At 35.9% G+C, this 25666-nt stretch overlaps 1 protein-coding gene across 1 annotated transcript in view; it reads left to right on the forward strand.

The window, feature by feature from the left end:
- Positions 1-25666, forward strand: part of KCNH5 (potassium voltage-gated channel subfamily H member 5) — a 447738-nt gene that overhangs the window by 259428 nt on the left and 162644 nt on the right. The window contains exon 8 of the mRNA XM_007530917.3: positions 21315-21514. Within this exon, the coding sequence (XP_007530979.1) occupies positions 21315-21514 (200 nt within the window). The remainder of the gene's footprint in view (positions 1-21314; positions 21515-25666) is intronic.

Below are 25666 nucleotides of genomic sequence, written 5' to 3' on the forward strand. Positions count from 1 at the left end.
CACAGGTGACAGAAACCTGGATCTCCTAGTTTCCATTTGGAGCATCGCTGCTCTGGAGGACAGTGTGATTCATTTCCACCCTGTAACTACTGAAATAAAAGCTGGTTCCTGAAATGCAACTGTTTTCAGTTATTATGTCTCTCTAGGAAATCCTAATATGACATTGTTTCTATAGTTAGAATGTGATTGTTGGCAGGGATGCCAATCAGGAAGCAGCTGTAGTAACTCAGCTAAGAGATGATGACTGCCTAAACCAGGGCATTGGAAACATGCAGAGGGAGAAGAGAGAAATCTATCATCTGTATGTAGGAAGCATTGCTCAGTTACTCTGAAGGAATGAATAGGAGTGTGAAAGCTCCTGGCACTTCTGGAAAATGAGAAATTTTATGTGGCATATTTATTCTTCTTCTTCACAGTGTTAATGACAGCTGTCAGCCTTAGTCACCCAACCTTTGCATGTAAATGTTCAGTCTTAACCTACTGTCAGGTTATGTACTACCTGAAAGGAACCCTGACGATCTTTTTTATCACATGCTTATTATAGCTGACATTTCTGCCACAGTAATGTGTCCAGTAGAATGAACTTGTTATGGCTTTATGTCAGTCCTTGACAGTAATGATTTTTTTGAGAAGGTGAATATTTGTTACCAAGTGTCACTAGAATGGAATGAAACCTGAAAAATGTGGAAGACAGAGAAGAAGTTTGATAACAGCGTGCAGAATTTCATGGGAATACAAAGTGTTTTATGGAATGTAAACTTGCAAATTGGAAAGGTGGGGATAATCTCATTAAATCAGGAGTCCAAACCTTTAGAACCTATTCAATCAATGCCATTTCTGCTGGCCTAATGATTTGTATTGGTTCCATTCATCATAGGCCATTTACTAAGAGTTACTCTTTAGTCATCTCCTAATGAGTAGACTGATCATAAAAGGTTTCTGTAGTCAGAGTAATCAGTTGCTACAAATGATAGTTTACAGGAATTATAAATGGAGTAATAAGTTCTGACTTTTAGTTTCCAGATGATGGATTTTATCACATCTTCATACATTATTATATGTATTTGTTTCTCCAAATTGACACATAATAACACATAATAGTGATTATATTTTGATGATTTTTCATCTCATTTAAACAAAAGTTGGGATATTACTTTTAAAAGTTGTCAGTGAAATACATGAAATGTATACAATTCATGTTTACAGTGCATTCCAAACATTAGTAAACTTTACATCAGTTAATTTATTGCTCCAAGCAATAAATACATTCTCCTAAGAAATGACCAATTCCTAGAAATTATTTTTATAATAAATTTACACTTTATGTAGTAAAGCTAAAGATACCCAATTAAATTATTTACAAATAATTATTTTTATTATTATCTTTTATTTATAAAAAGGAAACACTGACAAAAACCATAGGATAAGAGAGGTACAACTCCACACAATTCATACCACAGAACTCCGTATCCTATCACTTCCCCGAATAGCATTCCTATTCTTTATCTCTCTGGGAGTTTGGATCCACAGTCATTGTGCAATGCAGAAGGAGGAAGGTCTGGCTTCTGTAATTGCTTCCCTGCTGAACATGGGCATTGACATGTCAGTCCATACTCCCAGCCTGCCTTTCTCTTTCTCTATTGGGGTGGGGCTCTGGGGAAGCAGGGCTCGAGGACATATTGTTGGGGTTGTCTGTCTAGGGAAGGCATGGTTGGCATCATGGTAGCATCTGGAACCTGGTGGCTGAAAAGAGAGTTAACATATAAAGCCAAACAAGTTGTTGACTAATCATGAACCTAAAGGCTGGAATATTGCAGATGAAGAATTGGGGGGGGGTCCTCCATTTTGTAGATAGCTAGTAGGCCTATTTTAGTTATATTCCAAAAGGCCCATGACTATACTAGGTTTTTTTGTTTGTTTTGTTTTTTCCCTGAGCCTGAAACCTGATATGCAAGTGGATTAAAGTTATTGTCTGGGGAGATAATGTCATGTGGGAAAAGGACTAGAAAGCTGGATCAAGGAAGAGAGTAGCTCCCAAATACAGGAAAGGTTTATAAATACTGTTAACTGTAAACCTCATTGATTTGATCTGATCTGAAGCCCATATTCAGCTTAGGAGCCTATGTGACCTCTGTGTCCCTTTATATGTGAGCTCATATTCTGTGGTCACGAGTAGGAACGTTCCAAGCTGCCCCAATTTCAAGACCCATCTTCTTCAGATGGGACATGCTGTCCAGCCTCCCTTTGGAGGATGGAACATTCTCTACCATTGTTGATCCAAGTTAAGGCAACGTCGTGTCTTGTCTTTCCTTCCTTCTTTCCTTCCTTCCTTCCTTCCTTCCTTCCTTCCTTCCTTCCTTCCTTCCTTCCTTCCTCCCCTTCCCTTCCCTTCCCTTCCCTTCCATTCCTTTCCCTTCCCTTCCTTCCTCTTTCTTCCTGTCCCATGTCTCTTTTGTACTTCAGTACCACTAAAACAACACACTTTTAAAAAATTTCACAGGACAGAGAAAAATAGAAAGGCGTGTGGGGGGAGATAGACAGGGAGAAAGGGAAAAAAAAAACAACTACAGACCTGCTTCACTGCTTGTGGGAGTGGGGGCTCATGTCTGGGGCCTTACACATGATAATACAAGATCAACTGGGTGTACTGTGATCTGACCCCCAAGAACATGCTTTTTAAATATCATTTTACCTTAAAGCTCAGCTAGAGAATGTTACTTTAATAATCACAACACAGTGACAGGAGGAGTCAGAAAGTATTATTCAACACAGTACATTTTAGCTAGAGCAGATGAAGGACCCTACCAAATCACAGTTACAATTTACAAATTACTCTTTACTACTGCCTAGATTAGTTTTTGGTCCAAACCAAGTTTGGCTTCACCACCTAGCATTCCTATATTTTTTTCTACAGGTAGACATTACATCTCATGATTTGTTTCTTCTCTATGGCAATTTGTGACACTGTTGTTTTTACATTTGCTGAAATGGCTTCCTCACTTGCTAGTTTGTATTAACATCCTGGGACTGTGGAAACAGTCCCACATATGCCCCAAATATCTGCACCTGTTTTCTCTTGCCATCTGCTGTAGTTACAAAATGGTATTCTATGGAGATCTGTAACTGTTTCTACGTTTGTGATGAACAAAAAAGGGGTCTAAGAACAAACAAGTATGAAAAATGGTGTCTTCAATGCAAGGCTTTTCAGTGCCTTTGATATGCTAATAAGCATTGTGATATGCTAGTGTATTTGGGATTCTCCAAGAGGGAGGACTAAATTCTTGATTTGAAGCTTATTATAATTTTTTTTTTTGAGCAACAGCTGTTAGCATCACAGAGAATTATAGTGTTCCAAAAGAATGCAGTTTGCTAATTTTGGGCTATTCTCTCAAATAAAATTCTTACACCAACTTATCTTTCCTTCATTTTGCATACCTTTGTATCACACTTATAAATTCTTCAGGATTACATTCTTGGATGCATAAGGTCACTTAATTTAGTCTGTATGCAAGCCCTCACCCCCCAAAAAAGAATATAGTAGTCTCAACTTCTAGAGTATTGGCTTTTCATTTAGTCTTTTGTTTATTTTCTTTTATTTTATTGGAGTTTAATGATTTATAGTACAGTTGTTCACACATGGATACACTATCTAACTTTGCCTAGATATGTGTCTGCAAAACACTCTCAACTTCTAGAGAACTGGTATTTTATATACATATATAATTTTTATTTATAAAAAGGAAACATTGACAAGAACCACAGGATAAGAGGGGTACTGTCAGGAAATTGTGCAGATGTGGTTGAGCTTGGCAGGGCTCACAAAGCACCATGCATTCCTGATACTATGGCCTATCTACATAATCATTGTTTTGCCTGAAAGATCCCCACTGACTCCATTCCTTTGATCTATCTTCTTTCTACCTTCAAGACCCTCCCTGCCTGCAGCTTAGTATTAATCCCACCAGTTAAAATCCTCCAACAATTGCTAAGGAAGTTCCTACCTTTCCAGCCTTTCTCCACCCCTTTCCTAACCATTTCCATTCCCAACTTGCCAATTCCAGGACTGCCTTTTAAAAAGCCTTGGCTCTCTGATCAATAGGAGTATTGCATTACTTCACACTACGAGCTTGGTTCCTGAGTCATCTCTCTTGCTGAGTAGCAGCCCAGGCTGGCTCTGGTCGAGTTCTCTCCAACCCAGAGAGTATGTGCCCAGGAAGAGGAACCCCTACTCTAGCCCAGCAGGGGACAACTCCACACAATTCTCACCATCACTACTCCATATCCCGTGCCCTCCCTTGATAGCTTTCCTATAGTTTATCCCTCTGGGAGTATGAATGCAGGGTCATTTTGGGGTGCAGAAGGTAGAAGGTCTGGCTTCCGTAATTGCTTTCCCGCTAAACATGGGCATTGACAGGTTGATCCATACTTTAAGCCTGTCTCTCTCTTTCCATTGTGGGGTGGGGCTCTGGGGAATCAGGGCTTCAGTACACATTGTTGGGGTCCTCTCTCTCTGCCTGGGGAGGTCTGGTCAGCATCATGGTAGCATCTGGAACCTGGTGGCTGAAAGAAGAGTTAATATATAAAGCCAAACAAATTATTGACTGATCATGAACCTAAAGGCTGGAATAGTGCCGATGAAGATTTGGGGGTCTCTGTTTTGTAGATAGGAGGCCTATTTTATTTATATTCCAAAGGACACATGAGTATACTAATATTAGGGTTTTTTGTTTGTTTGTTTTTCCTGAGCCTGAGATCTAATATGAAGGTGGACCCAACTTATTGTCTGAGGAGATGATGTCATGGCTGGAAAAAGGACCAGAAAGCTGGGTCAGGGAAGAGAGTAGCTTGAAAATATGGGAAAGGTGTATAATTATTGTTAACATCGATTTGATCTGATATGGGGCCCATATTCAGCTTACGAGCCTATGTGATCTCTGCATCCCTATAGATCTGAGCTCACATTCTGTGGTCATGAGAAGGAACATTCCAAGCTGCCCCAATTTCAGAACCCATCTTCTGCAGGTGGAACATAGAGTATGTTCTCCAGCCTCCCATCAGAGGATAGAACATTCTCTACCATTATTGATCCACATAGAGGGCAAGGTCCTATGTGGGCCCACAAAATGGTCTATTGTGTTGTTCCTTATAGAGATGACCAGTAACAATGGAGAGAGGAATTTATTCAAGGTCTAGATCCATCTTGTCTTTTTGGGAATCTCAGGACTCCCCAACTAGGGCCTCAGCTGATGGGATGTCCTGATAGTGACTAAAGAGTCATTGTTAAAGTATTGTTAAAGTCATTGTTAAAGCCATTCTCTTGCCCTTATTCAGATTTTGTAGTCATTACTTTGGTAAGGTTAGCTTTAGAATGAGTGAGTGAGGGAAGTGTAATAGGAAGTAGGTGAGGAAGGTATCTAAGTCTAAGTAGACACTATTTCATTATGAACTTATGGTGTCTTTTTAGGTCTTTCTACTTGCTTGCTGCATATACTGACTCACTGCAGACTATTGTGCATTTTTGCTTTCAAGTATATATTTTGCACTAATTTATGTAAACATGTGAATATATGTTCTATCTCATGGGACCTGGTCTATATCTTGGTTTGGGGACTTTGTTAGAAAGTGAACCACCTGAAATAGAATTAGAGAATCCTATGAAAGAAAGGTCTCACCTGAGTAATGACGCTGCAGTATTGATTTTCCACACTTGACGTCTCGACACAGTGTGAAGTGAAGCTTGCTGTGGTGGTACTCGTTGCATTGATTAGGTTGGGATTGGTTGACACAATATTATTTGGCATGAATTGAGAGAAGCATGCTGGAAAGTGAGCCCCACCCTAGAGGTTCCAGGACTGGGGTAAATATCAACTGTATAGAGGAAGTGGGAGGTTCCTGCTGTCTTAGGTTTTAAGAATGCAAATGATAGTTTTTGCTGTAATCAGATTATTTGGCAATTGGATTTACTTTGTAAATCCCTTTGTTAGGATTTGAAGTGTCATACACAACATCACCCTAATTTATGTCCTTTGACATTATTTGTATATAGCTGTGTCTTATAGAGTAATGCTTCTTTTCTCCCTGGTCTAAGCTTTTTAGAGAGTCATCATTTAAAAGACTTGCCCTATGGTCTGTGCATTAAAAAGTTTGAGACATTCAGTTAAATTTCCATTCTCATATTAGTTAAATAGTGATTTATATTACTACAAGTTAATAGGAGTGTACAAAACACCATTCACACCACCAAAAGACTATGTCCCATCCCATCCTCCACCCCACCCCCCACCCTCCCAGCAGTGAAGTCGAACATCCACCCTAACCCTCAACCCAGAGATTTTTACATTGGTGCCCCACTCCACACTTGGTCAAATCCTGCTTTGAGTTTCCCTTTCTTTTCTTCTTCTCAGCTTCTGTTTATGAATGAGATAATCCCATACTCATCTTTGTCTTTCTGACATAGCTCACTTAACATAATTCTTTCTAACTCCATCCAATATGGGTCAGAGAAGGTGGGTTCATTGTTCTTAGTAGCTACATAATATTACATTGTGTATATATAACACAGCTTACTCAGCCATTCATTTGTTGTTGGGCACCTGGGTTGCTTCCAGGTTTTAGCTATTACAAATTGTGCTGTTATGAACACAGGTGTACAAATATCTTTTTGGTTGGGTGTTATGGAGTCCTTGGGGTATATTCCTAGGAGAGGGATTGCTGGGTCATATGGAAGGTCCATGTCTAGCCTAGTGAGAGTTCTCCAGACTATCTCCACAGAGGTTGGACCAATTTACATTCTCACCAGCAGTACAGAAGGGTACCTTTGTTCCCACAGCGACTCCAGCATTTGTTGCTGCTGTCCTTTTTGATGTATGCCATTCTCACATGGGTGAGGTGGTATCTCAGTGTTGTCTTTATTTGCATTTCTTTGACACTCAGTAACCTGGAGCAATTTTTCCTGTGTTTTTAACCTTTTGGATCTCTTCTGTAATGAATTTTCTATTCATATCCTCTGCTTATTTTTGGATGGGGTCATTTGCTTTTTTTGTTCCTAAGTTTGGTGAACTCTTTATATATTTTGGTTATTAGTGTCTTGTATGGTGAATGGCATGTGAAGATCTTCCCCCATCCTGTGAGGGGTCTGTTTTTTGGGTGATGGTTTCTTTGGCTGTGCAGAAGCTTTTCAATTTGATGTAGTTTCATTGGTTTGTTTCTGCTTTAGTCTTCCTTGCAATTGGGTTTGAATCATCAAAGGTGTCCTTGAGGTTTAGGTGGGAAAGTGTTCCACCAATATTTTCCTGTAAGTATTTGATAGTTTCTGGTCTAACATTTAGGTCCTTGGTACATTTGGAGTTTATTTTTGTTTCTGGTGAGATAAAGTGGTTCATTTTCATTCTTCTGCATGTTTCAACCCAGTTTTCCCAGCACCATTTATTGAAGAGAGCCTCTTTCCTCCATTTAATACTTTGTCTCCCCTTATCAAAGATTTGATGCCCATAGGTGTTTAGTTATGGTGTTGGTATGCTTCTAATTCTGCTTATAAAACCCCTTCTGTTTCATTGGTTTAATCCCCCCTGCTTAACACTGTATTCTATTTACATAAACCACTGTTAACTAAGCATCGCCTTGCCTTCAGGACATTGGTTTAATCCCCACTGGTTCACGATGCCTTTTTGCTCTGCCCCTTCTCCTTATCACACCCTGATTTTCACCAATCTATTTTCGCTCCACCCTCTCTACATCACATCCTGTTTACATCCTGGTTGGCAAGAATATATATAAGGACAGGATTGTGATTATAATTAGTTTAGATAGTTTGGCTTAGATTGTGCTGCATTCCACATGAATAAAGAGATATTGCTTTCCAGCTCAGCCATGAGTCCCTGGTTGTCTGTCTCCCACCCTCAAAGCTAGCCTGGCATAATGGTGCCCTGAACAGGGACTGGAATTCTGGGATTTCAGTTCTCTTCCACTGGGCTGTATGCCTATTTTTGTTCCAGTACCCGGCTTTTTTGATGATGATGGCATTATAATATAGTTTAAGATCTGGGAGTGTGATCTCTCCATTTCTGTTTCTTTTCCTCAAGATAGTTGTGGCAATTCTAGGTGTTTTCTGGTTCCAGATAAATGATAGTAATTTTTGCCCTATTCTCTTAAAAAAGCTTGGTGGAACTTTGATAGGTATTGCATTAAATTTATATATGGCTCTGGGGGAGAATATTCATTTTGATGATATTAATTTTTCCAATCCATGAGCATGGGATGTCTTTCCATTTCTTGGTATCATTTTCTATTTACTTGAGTAGTGATTCAGTATACAAGTTTTCAGTGTACAGGTCTTTCACTTCTTTGGTCATGCTTATTCCTAGCTATTTTATTGATTTTGTTGCAGCTGTGAATGGAAGTGATTTCTGGATATCCTCTTCTTCAGATTTAGTGTTTACATAAGAAATGCCACTGATATTTGTACATTTATTTTGTAGCCTGACACCTTGCTGTATTGCCTAATAACTTCCAGTAGTTTTTGCTGGATTCTTTAGGTTTTTCTATGTATACTATCATATCATCTGCAAATAGTGAGAGCTTGACTTCTTCCCCTTTCAATCTGTATTCCTTTGATTTCTTTCTCTTGCTATGGCAAGAACTTCCAATACTATGTTGAAGAGTAATGGTGATAATGGACATCTAATACCTGATCTGAGGGGGAATACTTTCAGCTTCCATCCATTGAGTATGATGTTGGCTGTAGATTTGCTGTATATAGACTGCACTATCTTGATGAATTTTCCATCTATTCCTTTTTTTTTTTTTTTGCATTGTTTTGAGCATGAATGTGTGTTGGATTTTGTCAAAGGCTTTCTCTGAATCTATTGAGATAATTATGTGCTTTTTGGTTTTGCTTTTACTGATGTGGTGAATGACATTGATTGACTTACATATATTGACCTAGCTTTGCATTCCTGGGATAAATCCCACTTGGTCACGATGAACAATCTTTTTATATACTGCTGTATCCAGTTGGCTAGGATATTGTTTAATATTTTGGCATCTATGTTCATCAGAGATATTGGTCTGTGTTTTTCTTTTTTTCTTGTGTCCCTGTCTGTTTTTGGTATCAGAGTGATGTTGGCTTTCTAGAAGGTGGAAGGAATTGTTCCTGTTTCTTTGATTGTTTGAAAAGGCTTTAAAATTATAGGTAGTAACTGTTTCCTGAAGGTACTCCTCAGATAAATGCACACAAGAAATTTTGGAACAAACTAAATTTTAGACTTGGAAGTAATAACATATTCCTCTTAGGCATCCCACTAGGTAGATTAAAATATACTTTCAGCCAAGGAAAATGATTGTGTAGGTAAGCATTTGCAACATTAGTTGGCATTAAACAAGTTTTCTTAATTTAGATGTTGGTTGAAATTCTATTGAATGAACAGACTTTGTGAAGAAGAGATTTCTGGTGCCAGTGATCACTAGAAGCCTCTGGATCTTGTCTCTTTTGAATAGTGTGATCCAGGGTGTCCTTACTTATCAGAAGTAGTTCCAATTATTCCTGTTATTATAACTATTACTAATTCCTTTTTATTGTCAAAAAAAGATGCTAGTTTAAATGTTTAGTAAATTTTTTTATTTTTTCCTCTTTTTATTCGATAGGACAGAGAGTAATTGAGAAGGGAGTAGCAGTTGGGAGAGAAACAGAAAGACACCTGCAGACATGTTTCACTGCTCAGGAAGCTTCCCCTTACAAGGCGGGGGTGGGGGGCTGTACTTGAACCCACTGAGTCATTTAGCATTAGTTAGCATTAGTTGGCATTAAACAAGTTTTCTTAATTTAGATGTTGGTTGAAATTCTATTGAATGAACAGACTTTGTGAAGAAGAGATTTCTGGTGCCAGTGATCACTAGAAGCCTCTGGATCTTGTCTCTTTTGAATAGTGTGATCCAGGGTGTCCTTACTTATCAGAAGTTTTAACTAATGCTCTTTATATCCTTGTACAGGGAAATCAGTGTGCCCAAATGGGTGTGCCACCTCTTGGCCCAATTTATTATTATTTTATTGAAGTAATGCTGGTTTAAAAGTCTATGTATTTTAACCATAGAGTTTCACATATCTTTATGCTGCATGTTACCTACCACACTGAACCACTGCTTATGTGCTGATACTCCTCTACCGAAGTATACTGGACTCCCTCTATCTTTGAAATTTTCTTCCCTTGTTTCTTTCATGACCTTAGTTTTCCAGTCAAAGTAAGATACATCAGTAATGGTGAGGCTATCCCAGGGTTCTAAAGTTAGAATGGTTTCAGTAGAAATTTAGGCTTTATCCTGTTTAGTTCTTAGGGTATTAACTTTTTCAAAGACTTTAGAGAAATATAATTATTTAGTAATCAAACTTATTATCATGTTATCTCATCAGTCATATTGTTCTAGAACAGTTTTTAAAAAATGAGAAAAGCTATAAATAATTCCTGAGAATAGATTTTACAACCAATTTTTTTTCAATTATTACTTAAAAAATAATGGGTATGTATATAAAATTGTCCTTCTGTTTATCTTCCTTAGTGTTTATGCATATATACTAGATACATTAATGAATATTTTGCTTAATGACCAATACAACAAAATGTCTAGTTATATTTATAAAATTGTTACAGTAGTATTATTGAAAAATTTGAGATTGCACATACAGAATTTAATGTCTTCTACAATGTTTTATTATTTCACCAAATAAGGCATCTATCATTTCCCTAGTAGCAGATCAGCTTTTCTAATTTTTTTTAGGTTAGCTGGTTACTTTTGTTAGTAACTTACTTTGTGGAAGTGCATCCTGGTTATTCTTGGGTATTGTGAAGGACATTATCCTGGCTTTTTCTTAAAGGACTGAGGAATTAATTTATTCACGAATTATATTGCCTTTCATTTGATGAATTGGTAGTGAGATCATTCATGTATTATATAGAATGCTGGAGAGACATAGTTATCCTAATGCTCTTTATATTTACATAATCAGAAAATGCCTCATATTCTTTTATTTATAATCAAGCTAAATTAACGTTCATTTATTCATTCACTGGGCCAAACTTACTGCCCGTTTGTTTAGTTGGAAAATAAGTTAAGGATACAGTCTTCCTCTCAGTATTTCAGAGTTTAGGTGGAAAAATTAGCTCAGAGTTTAGGTGGTGAAATAACAATTTAACTTATAAAAAATAGAAGTACTGGTCTGGGAGAATATGTGTTTTGTGCATGGCAAAGTCGGTAGTTTCTTTAGCTATCTTACTGGCCCCTTTTCAGATGAATGCCTATTAGCTGCTCTTTATCACCTCAATCGTTTCCATGTTTTCTACTGTATTGCTACACTTTAATTTGTCTAACTCAGTTTTTACTTGTGAACATTTTCTTTTTCTTCTCATATTATAATGTAAACAACACTTTAGTGAATGTTTTTATAATGCCACAGTATAATTTTCAGGAAAGGAAATAGGTAGACCAGATATTTCTCCACTTAAACCTATTGGTAACTGATAATTGTTTCTGTTTGAAACAATTGAGTGTCTTCAGCCTGCTATATTTCCTCTGTTGTGGGCTAGATTCAGCTGACATCCCTAGGATAAACAGACCTCTCTATCCTTGATGACTTGCTCTTTCCCAGGACAACTCAGGTGTTTCAGTTTGTTTGTTTTTGTTTTTATGAGAAGGTTCTTTCAAGGCAGCATTCCAGAAGAATGTAAGAATAACATGCAATAACATGCTGTTGATTCAATGAAATCAGTGTATACACATAAAAATATACTTTGCCTTTTGGTAGGAGAAACAAATTCCTCTTGCAAAGAGATATTCAAACCCAGACAGAAAAGAAAAAACTGTCTCCCTATTATCAAATCCGTTAAAGGTTTGAGAGAACAGATTTCAAAGCAAAAATAAATTGTATGGACGGTCAGCAAAACAGTAGGCTGTGACACTGTTTTTCAGAAGGTTCAAGAAAAACTTGGTTATTTCATAGCCACTACTACTAAGAATCTCAATAGCTTATTTAAGTCATTGGAATTTCTACTTTACTGCTAGGATTTTTGATTAGTTTATAAATATTTGTGTTTTGGGAGTTGAGTACTTTTATGTATTCTAAGTAAAAACTTATTTAATTCTGTAAGCATGATCGTTATATTTTCTTTATAGAGTCATATAAAGTGTGATTGATTTAGTATTATTCTCTACTCATTTTAATATTCTGGGCTAGTGATTAAAGAGATGCTTTGTAGATCCCATTACTTAAAATGGTTACTAAAAAAATAAATGGTTAGTTTTAGTATAAAATGAAGGGACTAGCCATAAATAAAGGAAATCTCTTTTTTTTTCCAGTTTTATATTACCTAGAATTTCCCTTTCAAAATATTAACCTCTCTTAGATGATAATAGGATTTTTTCAAATATATATCAGATGGCATTAAGTAATTCATTGGCTTAGTATGTAACATGAAAATTGACTTAAAATGTAACATGAAATTGACTTAGTATATAACATGAAAATTGACAGGTACAAAAAAAAGCTTAGATTTATCAGGACATGTTTGAATTCTCTCTTTCTCCACTCTCTCTCTCTGTATGTGAGTATGTGTGTGTGAGTGATTGGGGATGATAGTAAGATAGCATAAATTATTCTCACTTAACAAAGGAAAACATATTGTAACAAAATAGAACTGTAAAAATCACATGCTTTAATTCTTTCACAAGCTAAATATCTTGTGAAAATACATTATACTTTTACTTGCTTCTTGAAACCATGCAAATGGTAATTGTGTATATGTAAAATAAAATAGACAAAATCTCCATGACTTCAAAAAATATATTTATTATGCTTTTTCAAGTTAATATTCTATTGTATTTGTGCTGGCCCCTTCTTTTTTTTATATTTTTTATTTTATTTATTTATTCCCTTTTGTTGCCCTTGTTGTTTTATTGTTGTAGTTATTATTGTTGTTGTTGTCGTTGTTGGATAGGACAGAGAGAAACGGAGAGAGGAGGGGAAGACAGAGAGGAGGAGAGAAAGAAAGACACCTGCAGACCTGCTTCACTGCCTGTAAAGCGACTCCCCTGTAGGTGGGGAGCCGGGGTTCGAACCGGTATCCTTATGCCGGTCCTTGTGCTTTGCGCCACCTGCACTTAACCCGCTGCGCTACAGCTCGACTCCCTGTGCTGGCCCCTTCTACAGCTTTATGCCTTTACTCAGGTTTATATAAACATATCTTATTTTCCTTTAATCATCTGTGTTCAGCTGAAGTTTTAGTCTTCCTTTTAAGTTGATATCTGAACACACACAGAGAGTCAAAATAAAAGAATCTTCTTTCCCTTCTGGCATATTTTATATTACTTCACCAGTAGACTCTGTCTATATCCTTTTAGATTTTCCAATTCTTTCATTTTTCTCTTTCCTTTGTCTGTTTGAAAGGTGGTTTTAAATTCCTGAGAGAGACAGAGAAGAGTGATCAGTGTCCTGGGCCTAGTATATCTAGCAGTACCTTTGCTTGAGCTTTTTTTCAGTACCTAAAATATCAATAGTTTCCCTCCAAATTATTTTTCAGTGACAAGTCTTTATATCTTTGTGCAACTAGAGTATTATCTCCTAAGCAACGAGAAAGATCTTTGTAAGAACGGAACTTAATATGATGGTAGATATTTAAAAATTAGGGAAGAGAAGAGCATAAAGAGGATGCTGAGGGGTCTCTCTAAACATCATTTTAATGTTTGAATACTTCTGGTTGCTTGACCATGAAATATTTTGAGAACTCTTGGTTAACATATGGATGATTTTGAAGTGATGAGATTAATTTCTGTTAAGCTTTTATGACTACTGTTCCTTTTATTTAGAAGTATTGTGCTATATCGCCTAATTATCTTTAATCATAGTTAAAAAACATACTTTCTATAGATGCATAAGGTGGACATTTTAATACTATTAGATGGCTAAGTGAATTTTGATCAATTAGAAACAAAAAATCAATAAAGTGTAAGATAACTTCAGAGGAGGGTAGAAATCAAACTAGTTTTATTTATTTTCTTTTAATTTTTATTCATTTCATAGTATTCCTTTGCATAAATTATTCTTCTAAACCTTTATGGTCATTCTCCTCTTTATTCTGTCTTTGATGTTACATTCGTAGTTATTTCACATAGTTTAGCTATGACTCCACTAAAATTAAATAGCTCTATTGAATATGTAGTTATAACTACAATAGGTATAATATTTAACCCTCATTGTCATGCATTTATCAGGGAAATTTTATGTAGCCAGTTGTTATGGTGTTCATGGATTGGATGAGCTATAAGTTGATGAAATTTCTCCAATACTATATTAAAATTTGATAGTTATAAGAACAATCCTTTGTGTCTAACCTTATTTCACTAATTGATGGTTATTTCAGATCATGACTCAATGAATTTATATTACCTATAATTTCTCCTTCAGAATTATAATACCCATGAGGTGTATATCATATTAGATATCTTTCAGTATGTAATTTTTAAATATTATATTTAATAAAATTAGGAATTTATGCTTTGTCCATCTCCTGGATTAAAATACCTGACTCAGGGAATTGGGTGGTTGCACAGCGGGTTAAACACTGGTGGTGTAGAGTGCAAGGGCCAGCTTAGGATCCCGGTTCGAGCCCCCGGCTCCCCACCTTCAGAGGAGTCACTTCACAGGCAGTGAAGCAGGCCTGCAGGTATCTATCTTTCTCTCTCTCTCTCTGTCTTCCCCTCCTCTCTCCACTTCTCTCTGTCCTATCCAAAACAATGACATCAATAACAACAATAACTAAAACAACAATGTCAACAAAAGGGAAAATAAATAAATATATATTAATTTTTTTTTAAGTCTGACTCATATTTAGATACCTAGAGAGTTACTACAATATGGATTATTGGAAAAAGAACAAGAAAAACAGGAACCAGTATGAGTTAGGAAACAGTAGTAGAAACTTTATGGAATGGATTATAAAAATCCACAGCTTATTTATTTTGGCCACATACATGGTAGGTAAACCAATTTAAACCTTGTCAAGGGTAGTGACCAGTGGCCATGTGGACCTCTCCAGAATGCTTCATTTGCTTCCCAGTCTGAAATTGTATTATTTCAAGTGTAGACATTACAACTGCATGGAACTGGAACTTCCAGTTTCTTAAGGTTTGGGTCCAGATATTGGCATATGACCACTGCTACCATATTCTGTTGGTCACATTGTCATAGACTATGCCTAGAGTCAAGCGGAAGATCTTACCTCTCTACAGAAAGGTGTCAGAGAATTTGTTGCCATCTGTAATGTAATTATCTTCAACATAAACCTTTCATGGTAAATTAGAAAAGTATAATGTTCTATGGTGGAGGGAGATAGCAATTTGCTGATGGGGAAGTTATGGTGGCACCTACTTTGGGGAGATATGAGATTTACTCCTATAACAAAAGCATATAAATAATATTCCCTTAATAGAAATTTAAAGACTTTAACAAAAAAAGACATTTATTAATGTACATATATAATTTAATATTCTAAGTACTACAAACTTGAATAATTATCTTTTCTTAGTTTATCTTTAGCCTAAAAGAACTATAGGAGACTATATGAAAAGAAGATTGTAAAACTGTACCAACTTAACCTAGTAATTACTTGCAGTGGAGGCTTATTAATTATATGACATCCCAGTCAAGTAGTGAAATTAAAATAGTAGAACATTTATATAATTGGACCTATTTAACAGGCCACATATAGATATTTATATTTAATGAATAACAGTGGATCTTGCCAGATATTTTATTTCTTAATATGGGTAGGCCATATATCTACTTAGCTTACAAATATCTTATTCTTGTGCATTAATAATGTATTTGTATTTTTTAATTATATTTATGGGATTTAATTGGCATATGCCATGCTGTTTTCAGGTATTTAACACAATGGTTTGTAACTTTTTTTTCTTTTCTGATTTTTTTTTTATTGGGGAGTTAATGTTTTACATTCAACAGTAAGTACAATAGTTTGTACATGCATAACATTCCCCAGTTTCCCATATAACAATACAACCCCCACTAGGTCCTCTGAATCCTTCTTGGACCTATGTTCTCCCCACCCACCCACCCCATGGTTTGCAATTTGTATATGTTGGAAAATAATGCCACCTCACCATTATTAGAAAACACTTTTTTGTTTTCTGTGATGAGAATTTTTGAGGTCTGTTATTCTAGTAGACTTCATATATATAAGATGTTATTCATTTTGGTCACTGTGCTATACATTAAATTCCTGTGCCTTCTATGTTTTTATATTACCTATAGTGATACTTTGATTTGAAAAATGTTTCTGAAAAGTTGATTTTTATTTTTTTATTTTTATATTACAGAATTACATGTCAGCAGGGGTTTGCATTTGCACTGTTCCCACAACCAGAGTTCTGAATCTCCATTCTCCCCACTGCAATCCACCATGTTTCCCCTAAGGTTGTAGACATGGGCTAGCATCATCTTTACAACTATCTTTTTACATTTATATATAATTGCCTCCTTTTTTTCTTGATTCAATCCTTTCTTCTTCTCCAAGCCACTCATAACATAACTACCTCCATATTTCCCTCTCTTTTTCCTTCTCTCTCTGGTTGCTGATAAAGCTAGAGTTCAGAGTCCTCTTATCTTCTTCCTATCACTTCTCCCCAGCTGTGAGTATGGATCAAAGTTGTTTTGGGGGAGCAGAAGGTACAAGTTCTGGCTTCTGTATTTGCTTCTCTGATGAACATGGGTGTTAACAGGTCAATCCATACCCTAAGCCTGTGAAAAAGTGTTTCTTATGTACTTGACACATCAATGCAATGAGGAAAAAAATCTAAGCACTTACTATGTCCCAGGAACTTTTCTGTGCTTTGGAAATTTGCAATGAATAAAAAGTACAAGAAATACATGTATTCTCATGGTACTTGTACCTCTGATGGAGAAGACTGGCCATAAATAAAAAATAAATCTACAATGTACATTAAAGGTATGATAAATAAGATCAAGAAAATCAGCATGGCAAAGGTGTGGAAAGGAATATTCATGGAAGAGGGTACTTAGGTTGTCAGGGAAGGTTTCTGTTATGTTGAGTTTTAGCTTCAGATATGTATGAGGAGGGGAAATAGTCTGGTTGATGATACTAGAGATCTTTCTACACAGAAGGGACAACTAGTGGAGGGTACTTGAAGACTTCAGTGGGTTCAGAGTAGCACTAAGAAGACAAAAATGGGTTGAATTGTTTTGTGGAATACTGGGAAATATTATGCATGTACAAACTATTGTATTTTACCATTATAAACCATTAATCCTCTAATAAAGAGATTAAAAAATGAAACATATGAAAAAAAAAGACTAGAATGGCTGGAGCAGAAGGAATGAGGGAAGACTGATATAAATTAGGCTTGTAAGAGTAGGATAGGTAATAGTATATGTGTCCTGGAACAATTACTAGGCTTTATTTAACTCTAAGTGTTATGGGAAATATTTTGTCATTTTCTGATATGAAAAGCTCTTTTGATTGTTAGAAAGAGGGTGTTATAAATGGAAAGTTTTCTGTTGGATCTATTTCATTTGAATTACTATTTGATTTTTTAATTAGTGATTTAATATAGATTCACAAAATTATGAGATAACAGGGGTACAACTCCACGTCTTTTCCACCACCAGAGTTCTGGATCCCAAGTCCATCCACTGTAAACTACAGCAGTTCTCCCAAGGTTGCAGATATGCTTAGCCATCATTTCTACAACTACTGTCTGTTTATATTTGTATATATTTGCCCGTTTATTTTAAAGTCCCATCTTCTCTTTCTTTTCAAGTCACACATACTACTTTTGAATGTCCCTCACCTTTTCCTCTTCTTTCTTTGGGTCCTGATGGAGTTGGAGTTTAGAGCCCTCTGGTCATCTCCCCTCTATCATTTCTCCCCCACTGGGAGTATTCTTGAGGCGCAGAAGGTGGGTTTTTGGGTTTTGGCAGGTCAATTCATACCAGCAGCCCATTTCTGTCTTTCCCTAGAGGGGTGGGGCTCTGGTAAAGCAACGCTCAAAGATACTTTGGTGTGGTCCTCTGCCTAGGGAAGTCAAGACGGAATCATGATAGTATCTGCAACTTGGTGGTGGAAAGGCAACAAGATATAAAGCAGGACAAAATGATTAATGAACAGGAACCAAAAAGTGGGAACATAACAGATGAGAATAGGTATCTTAGGGTTGAAGGAAGCTAGGTGGTTCATTTTAGGCATTTACCTAGGGGTCCATAACTATCATAGTTTTTTCTTGAGTTTGATCGCTAATATGGATTTAGACAAAAATATTGTCTGAGAAATAGTGTCAGTAGAGAAAAGGGCTAGAAAGTTGGATCAGTGCAGAGAGTAGCTTCCAATCTCGAAAAAAAAATCTATTAATAAAATTAACTGTTTACCCCATCCACCTGACCCAGGGCCTATATATATATTTAATATAAATATATAAATTTATATATTTATATATTTATAAATATAAATATAAATATTGATATTTAGCACAGGAGCTTGTATAACATCTCAGTTCCTGTTCGTCTGAGCTTGAGTTTATGGTAACAGCTGGGAGCATTGCAGGTTGCACTCATTTTAAAACCAGTCTTCCTTCAGTGGCAGGGCAAGATGCCCCAGCCTCCCTTCAGAGAGTGGGGCAGTTCCTACCATCAAATGCTTTATGGTGAAGGAAGGTCCTGGGGAGGCCTGCAGGAGTGTCTAGGTTGATGTTCCTGATAGAAGTGACCAGTGATGTTTGAAAGTGGGATCCATTAGAGATCTAAGCCCATCATATTTGTATGGGAATCCAGGAATTCCCTGACTAGGGCCTCAGATGATGGGGAGTTGTAATATTGACCAAAAAGGTCATTATTAAGTGAGCCAGGAATGAATGTTAGATTCCCAAGAAACTCTTGTGTGGATATAATTCAAAGAAGAGCTTATTTTGACATATAGCAGTATAGAGAAGATTTCTACTGAGTTAAATTAGTTTTATTATTATGTGTTAGGTTCTAATGCTTTCCTAATTAAAGATATGCTCTTTGATCCTGGAAACACAGATTCTGATGATCTGGAGTGTTGTTGCTTGCTATGGTATATGCTATGGTATATCACACTTACTCTCACTATATTTATTGAAGTGTTTGACAGTTCTAAAGGTTACAAATATTTCCTTCCCTCCCTCCTTCCCATCCCTTCCCTTCCCTTCTTTTCCCTTCCCTTCCCTTCCCTTCTTTTCCCTTCCCTTCCCTACCTTTTCTTCTCTTCTTCCCTTCCTCCTTTTCTCCCTCCCTTCCTTCCTCCCCCAAATCACTGGGGAATCACTGGAAGTGCTGGGAAATGAACCTGGGATTGTGAAACTTCGTCATGAAAGTCTTTTTTATATGTAGCCTGTTACAAATATATTGAAGAAATAGTTTCTTTTAAAAGATACATTATATGTATTGATAAATGTGACATAATTTTGTAAAGCTGGTCCACTAAAAATGACTGGGTTGCAAACTGCAGAAATATGAAAAAAATATATACTCTGGTTAATTGTTTGGTGCCATTATAAACTTCCAGACCTTGATGAACTACTAGAGTAGCATGAGATATAAGAGAGACAGTGAATATGGGAAGATGTTAACCCACCTTGCTGTTTTTGCAACTTATTTCAAAGTATAAAAAGATAAATATGTTACATGTACATTTGGATATCATTTGTATGTCAATCTTTAGTTGTATTTAATGTAGAACATGACAGTGAGTTGAAAATTGGAGGTAGAAGTAGAAATATTTGTAATATGTCAGATAATATTGGTGTTGATTATGTTCTTCATTTATCAGTGCTGCAAATTTCTAATATATGATTTAGTGTTTAATAATTTCCTATGAACAGCATGTGTGCATATTTAATGTACCAAATGAGAGAGAGAGAGACAGAGAGATGCCAGAGGAGCACTCTGGCATATATGGTACCAGGGATCAGACTTGCTGGCAAGTCCACACCGTCTTCTGAGGAACTATATGTTTGGTTGATATAGCTGCAAAATGAAACACCCCTTATACTTAATGTTAGGGAGTCAATTTTCAAATGCTTGCTGGATGTCAAATACAAGTAACCATCAAGAAATCTCATTCTAATATTTCCTTTTTTTGTGGAATGCTTATGAAATATATGTGGTTACTAAAATGTAATTCTCCCTTTTAAAAATGCTTACTCTTAAGAAAGGAATGAAGCCACAAGGACAGGTTAATATAGAGGTGTCATGTGTTTGGAGGAACATCCAGTATGGACTGAACTCCTCTTTTAAAAAGCTTTTACACAATCAAGTCAACATTATAGTAGCTTGACCTGATCTGGAGAAAGAGAAAGAGGGTTGGTAAATCATGGCTTGAACGAGTGAGAGTAGATCAAAGGACATTAAAATCTACTTTCCTATTTGTGGCAAATGGTGGTCTTCAAGTTGGTTTTATTGTCAATTAAAAGGATGATATCAAAAAGCTTTCAGCACAGGGATACTGAGTTTAACTGAACTTTTCAGATATTTCCAAAAACTTTTTAGCTGTGAATTTTAAATCTGTTTGCCTGCAAACCTTTTTAAATTTCTTTTCTCTCTACATTTCTTTCTTTTCCTTTCTACTTTTCTTTTCTCTCCTTTCTTTTCTTTCCTTCCTTTCTCTGTCCTTCCCTCCTTCTCTTCATTTCTTTCTTTCTTTCTTTCTTCTTTCTTTCTTCCTTCCTTCCTTCCTCCCTCCCTTTCTTTCTTTCTTTCTTTCTTTCTTTCTTTCTTTCTTTCTTTCTTTCTTTCTTTTCTTCCTTCTTTCTTTCTGTTTCTTTCATACATATAAGCAGGTAAGTAACCCAAAGGTAGGAGAAGCAAGCAGTAATAAGAGCACACATTTCTAAAACAAATCGTCAAATCCTGGAAATTTTAAGATGGCTAGGACTCATTCATGAGGACAAAACTGAGAGATAACTTTGGTCATTAGACTAGACATTCATAGGCAATTGATAACTTTGAATTGTCTAGTTATCTACACAATATTTTAACCACTCTCACATTTTGTCAAAATGACTAGACTGGTAAATTGTCATAAAGTCGTGCTTATACATTATGGATTTAACATTAAATTCAAGCCACTGTTCTTAAGGATTAAATTGCATTAAATATAAACATATATAACCCTTAAAAGTTGACAAAGACATCCTTGTGAAACTATTCTTGATTTGGACATTATTCATGTTTTTTTTTTAATTGTGACATTCTACTTTCATCATTTCTTCTCTTTCAGCTCTCCTTTATGCAACTATTTTTGGAAATGTTACCACAATTTTCCAGCAGATGTATGCCAACACCAACCGATACCATGAGATGTTGAATAATGTGCGAGATTTTTTAAAACTCTATCAGGTCCCCAAAGGCCTTAGTGAACGAGTGATGGATTATATTGTCTCAACATGGTCCATGTCAAAAGGCATTGACACAGAGAAGGTATGTGCTATTATTATTAATAATAACTTTGTTATTATTTGTGATTTCCCAATTTGGCCTTAGAATATCTGTAACTTTCCTACTTACTTATTGCTCATGTAGTGACTTCATAAATGCTGTTTTGTATTTCATAAGTCAAATATAAGTCAATTATATTATTCAGCATGTGGGATCAAAGCATATGGACATTAATCATCAATTAGTACTAGTCACCTCACTCAATTGAGAGATTGTAGTTTCTGACTACAGTTAATTATTCCATTTTCCAAAATTACTCTCCTTACCAATTAGTAATTCTCTATGACCCTCTAAAATTCTAACAGTGTACATATTTCTTATTAAAGACTTAATTCTTGACTTCTCCTTTTAGTTTTACTGCTCATTTAATTTGAACTTTTTGTGATGAATTTAAGGCTGTGTGTGCACATGTTGATAATCAGTGAATCACACCTGAAATTTATGGAATACTAGAATGCAATGTTGCATCACTAAAAACACAAAGTGGAAAATTCAAAATTATAAAAACTTCTTTAGGGCTGGGTGGTGGCACCTTTAGTAAAGCATATTACCATGCAAAAAGACCCAGGTGTAAACTCCTGGTCCCCAACTGCAGGGAGGAAGCTTTACTAGCAGTGAAGTGAGTTTGCATGTCTCTCTCTTTCTCTCTCCCTCTCTCTCTCCCCCTTCCCTTTCTGTCTCTATAAAATAAATGAAACATTATACAACTTTTTTATTTAGAAACTAATAAATTATGACCCCTAAGCTATTATCCACTTGAATCTGTCCCTTTTATCTCTCACTTGTTTACAAACTAACAACTACTTTTCTCATATTCCTAACATAAATCAAGAAATCAGTGCCTCTGTCATCATTCAGCTGATATCTCAGATATATATACATTTTTTTCCACTTTTTTCTATAATGCCATATTTGGGCCAAAGAAAAACCCTAAATTCTCCTCACAATAAACAAAACCAGATTAAAAGATCAACCACTTTCTACAACCAGCTGATTCAGCCAAATGTACGAGATGGCAAGTAGGACACACACACACACACACACACACACACACACACTTTTATTTTTATTTAAGAAAACAAATCTTAAGTGTCTTACTCTAAGCATCAGTACTAGCTATTATTTTAGCAGCTGGCTTCTGACATACGATAATTAAACCGTATATTGCCTCTTTCTCACAAATTTGATTTGTTCTTTTAGTCGCATGAGATTGAATTGTAGCCTTGGGTCACTGGTGAGTCAAACGATATGAGATATGATTTAAGATGGGGAAGGACAACACTGAGTAGTCTTTAGAGCAGAGGATAGACACGCGAGATAGGTCATTGATGTGATTCAGGGTGGTACAATTTTTGCTGTGCATCTATAAAATATGTCTAAAGTTGAATTTAATCTGGCAGGAAACCATCTCTATATTGATTTCTTTCAAGCTATTAAGATTATTTTTGTCTCATGCAAAAATACTTACATAACAACACTATGGGTAAAGAAAAGGAAAACTGAGATTAAAATCAGAGTCAAGGATGAGGAAGGAGAAAGCTCCCACTAATTTTATAGTCAGTGAGTTGGAATCTAACATGCATTCTTAGAATACATATCATATGCTACATTGAACAAGAAGAAAAAAACTTGGCATCTAATTCTCTGGTTTAGTAAGAACAGAAATTCTACATGCCTGCCTGCGAGCAATTCAATTACTTAATACATATCAGGGCTCAGAAGATTGTGCATGTTGAGTGCTACTTAGACTAGGCACAGTCCTATTCAAATTCAGTTCCTGACACTACCATATGTAAGAGTTAAGTAGTAGTTCTATGGCCTCTCTCTCTCTCAACTGCCCCCCCACTCTCTTTCTCTATGAGTCCATGCTTCCAGAAAGATAAAGAACAGGAAAGCTTCCAATGGAGGAGATGGGATACAGAATTCTAGTGGTGGGAATGGTGTGGAATTGAACTTCTCTTATTCTACAGTTTTGTAAATTATTATTATATTAATAAAAAGTAAATAATACTTAAAATTAATAAATAATTAAAATATAAATGCATGGGACTTGTGGAGGCATTCAGTAAAGCACATATGCTACACGACACAAGGATTTGGGTTCAAGTTCATGGTCCTTACTACAGGAAAGCAGCATCATGAGTGGTGGAGTAATGTTGCAGGTGTTCTTTCTTTTCTTCTCTCTCTCTCTCTCTCTCTCTCTCACTCTCTCTCTGTCTCTCTCTATGTCCCTCCCATATTTTATTAAATTTAACTATGAGCTATAGTGGAAAAGATTGATCTATACTGTAAGAAGCCACATCTTTATTCTAAAGTTTTTTGTTACTCTTGTTACTTCCAAAACAGCTGCGTTTTTCAGTTGGTAGTACAATAGAATTTAATGATACGTTGTACCTAATTAGAGAACACCTTTGCTCCAATTACTGAGCTTCCATCTATCTGTTCTTCATAGTTAATCTTATAGTATTTTTTTTTTAGTTCAGTTTTAACTTACAGACATACCAAACACTATTTGGTTTAGTCTTGACTTATGTGACTAATGTTTTAAATAATACAAACTGTCCTGTTAAAAAGTTCACACTGTTAATGTAGCATTTCTGTTATGAAAGGTTGTGTTAGGCCTTAAATATATACCAGTAGTAATAGTAAAAGCCAAACCAAATGTCTCAGAAGAAACATTGACAGTATTTATTTATGGGCTGGCAAAATACTTCACTTGAATTGTGTTGCCCAGATTTGAAACTGCCCCCCCACTCTGTTGAAGAGAACTTTGGTGTCTCTCTCTCTCTCTTTCTCAATCTGTCTGCCTTTATCTGAAACAAACAAACAAATAAAACCACCAAAAGTATTAATTTTTAACTGTCTTTAAAACATTTTTAATTGACAATTGTTGTTTTGCAAGACTTATTTTATGAGTACAATTTCACATTACCCCAAATCTGTGTTAGCACACTCCTCTTACCCAAGTGCCTGCCATCTCTCCACTGTGGGTTTATGACCCTCTAACCCATTATTTCCCATTTCAACTCACCCCCTCAATGATATAGGCTAAGGCTTTATGTATATTTCACCTTGCCCCTTTGTTTTATATCTCACATTATCAGTATTTGTCTTTCTCCACTGCCTTATTATCTTAGCATGCTCTTCTTCAATTCTGTCTATATTGTTGCAAAAAGAAAAAACTCATCTTAAAGCTGAGTTATATTACATAGTGTATATATTGACATACTTCCCAATGCACTATTTCTTTGGATCACAAGAGATAGCAATCATTCTGATGCAATCCATAATGATTAGATTACAGATAAAATATTGTGCTCAGCATCTGGATAGATTTTTTTCAAGAAATGAAATATTTATAAATACAAAGTTTTAGCTTCTTCAGAAGCAAATTAGCTCTTACCAGTAAATGATGTAAGCATAACACTCCAAAGTGAACTTTTCAGATCCTGACAGTAAAAGTATATAATGATTGGTTATGTGAGACATAAAGAGGTGGGGTTAGATAGCATAGTCGTTATACAAAGAGAATCCCATATCTGAGGCTCCAAAGTTCTAGGTTCAATCCCCTACTCCACCATAAGCCACAGTAGAGTAGTGCTCTGGTAAAAAAATAATAATAAAAAAATATATGTATATGAAGTACTATTATAGAGCATATCTTCCTTTCAGTGCAGACACATATATATTAGGAACTCTTTTTTTTTTTTAGGATTTATTTATTTATTCATGAGGAGAGAAAGAACCAGTCATTACTTTGGTACATGTGCTGCTGGGGATCGAACTCAGGACCTTATGCTTGAGAGTCTAGTGCCTTAGCCACTATGCCACCTCCTGGACCACTATATTAGGAATTCATATAAAATTATTATATAATAAAATTCTATAGTTATTCCACAGATATTCCCAGTACTCTATAACTACCATTTCCAAAGTGCTAGCACAAATCTGATCTAAATAAATTGTGAAGATCCAGTACATCTGCTTGGCATAAGCCCAGCCAGGCCTATAAGAAACTGATATGCTTTTCTTATATTCTGTGAGTAACCTACTTGTTAAGCAGAAGATGTTTGTTATAAGAAACTATTTTCAACCTTTGGGAAAGACTCATGTCACAGATATTTGAGACAGTGA

Source organism: Erinaceus europaeus, chromosome 16 (genome assembly GCF_950295315.1).
Source record: "Erinaceus europaeus chromosome 16, mEriEur2.1, whole genome shotgun sequence".
In the NCBI taxonomy this organism is placed as follows: Eukaryota; Metazoa; Chordata; class Mammalia; order Eulipotyphla; family Erinaceidae; genus Erinaceus; species Erinaceus europaeus.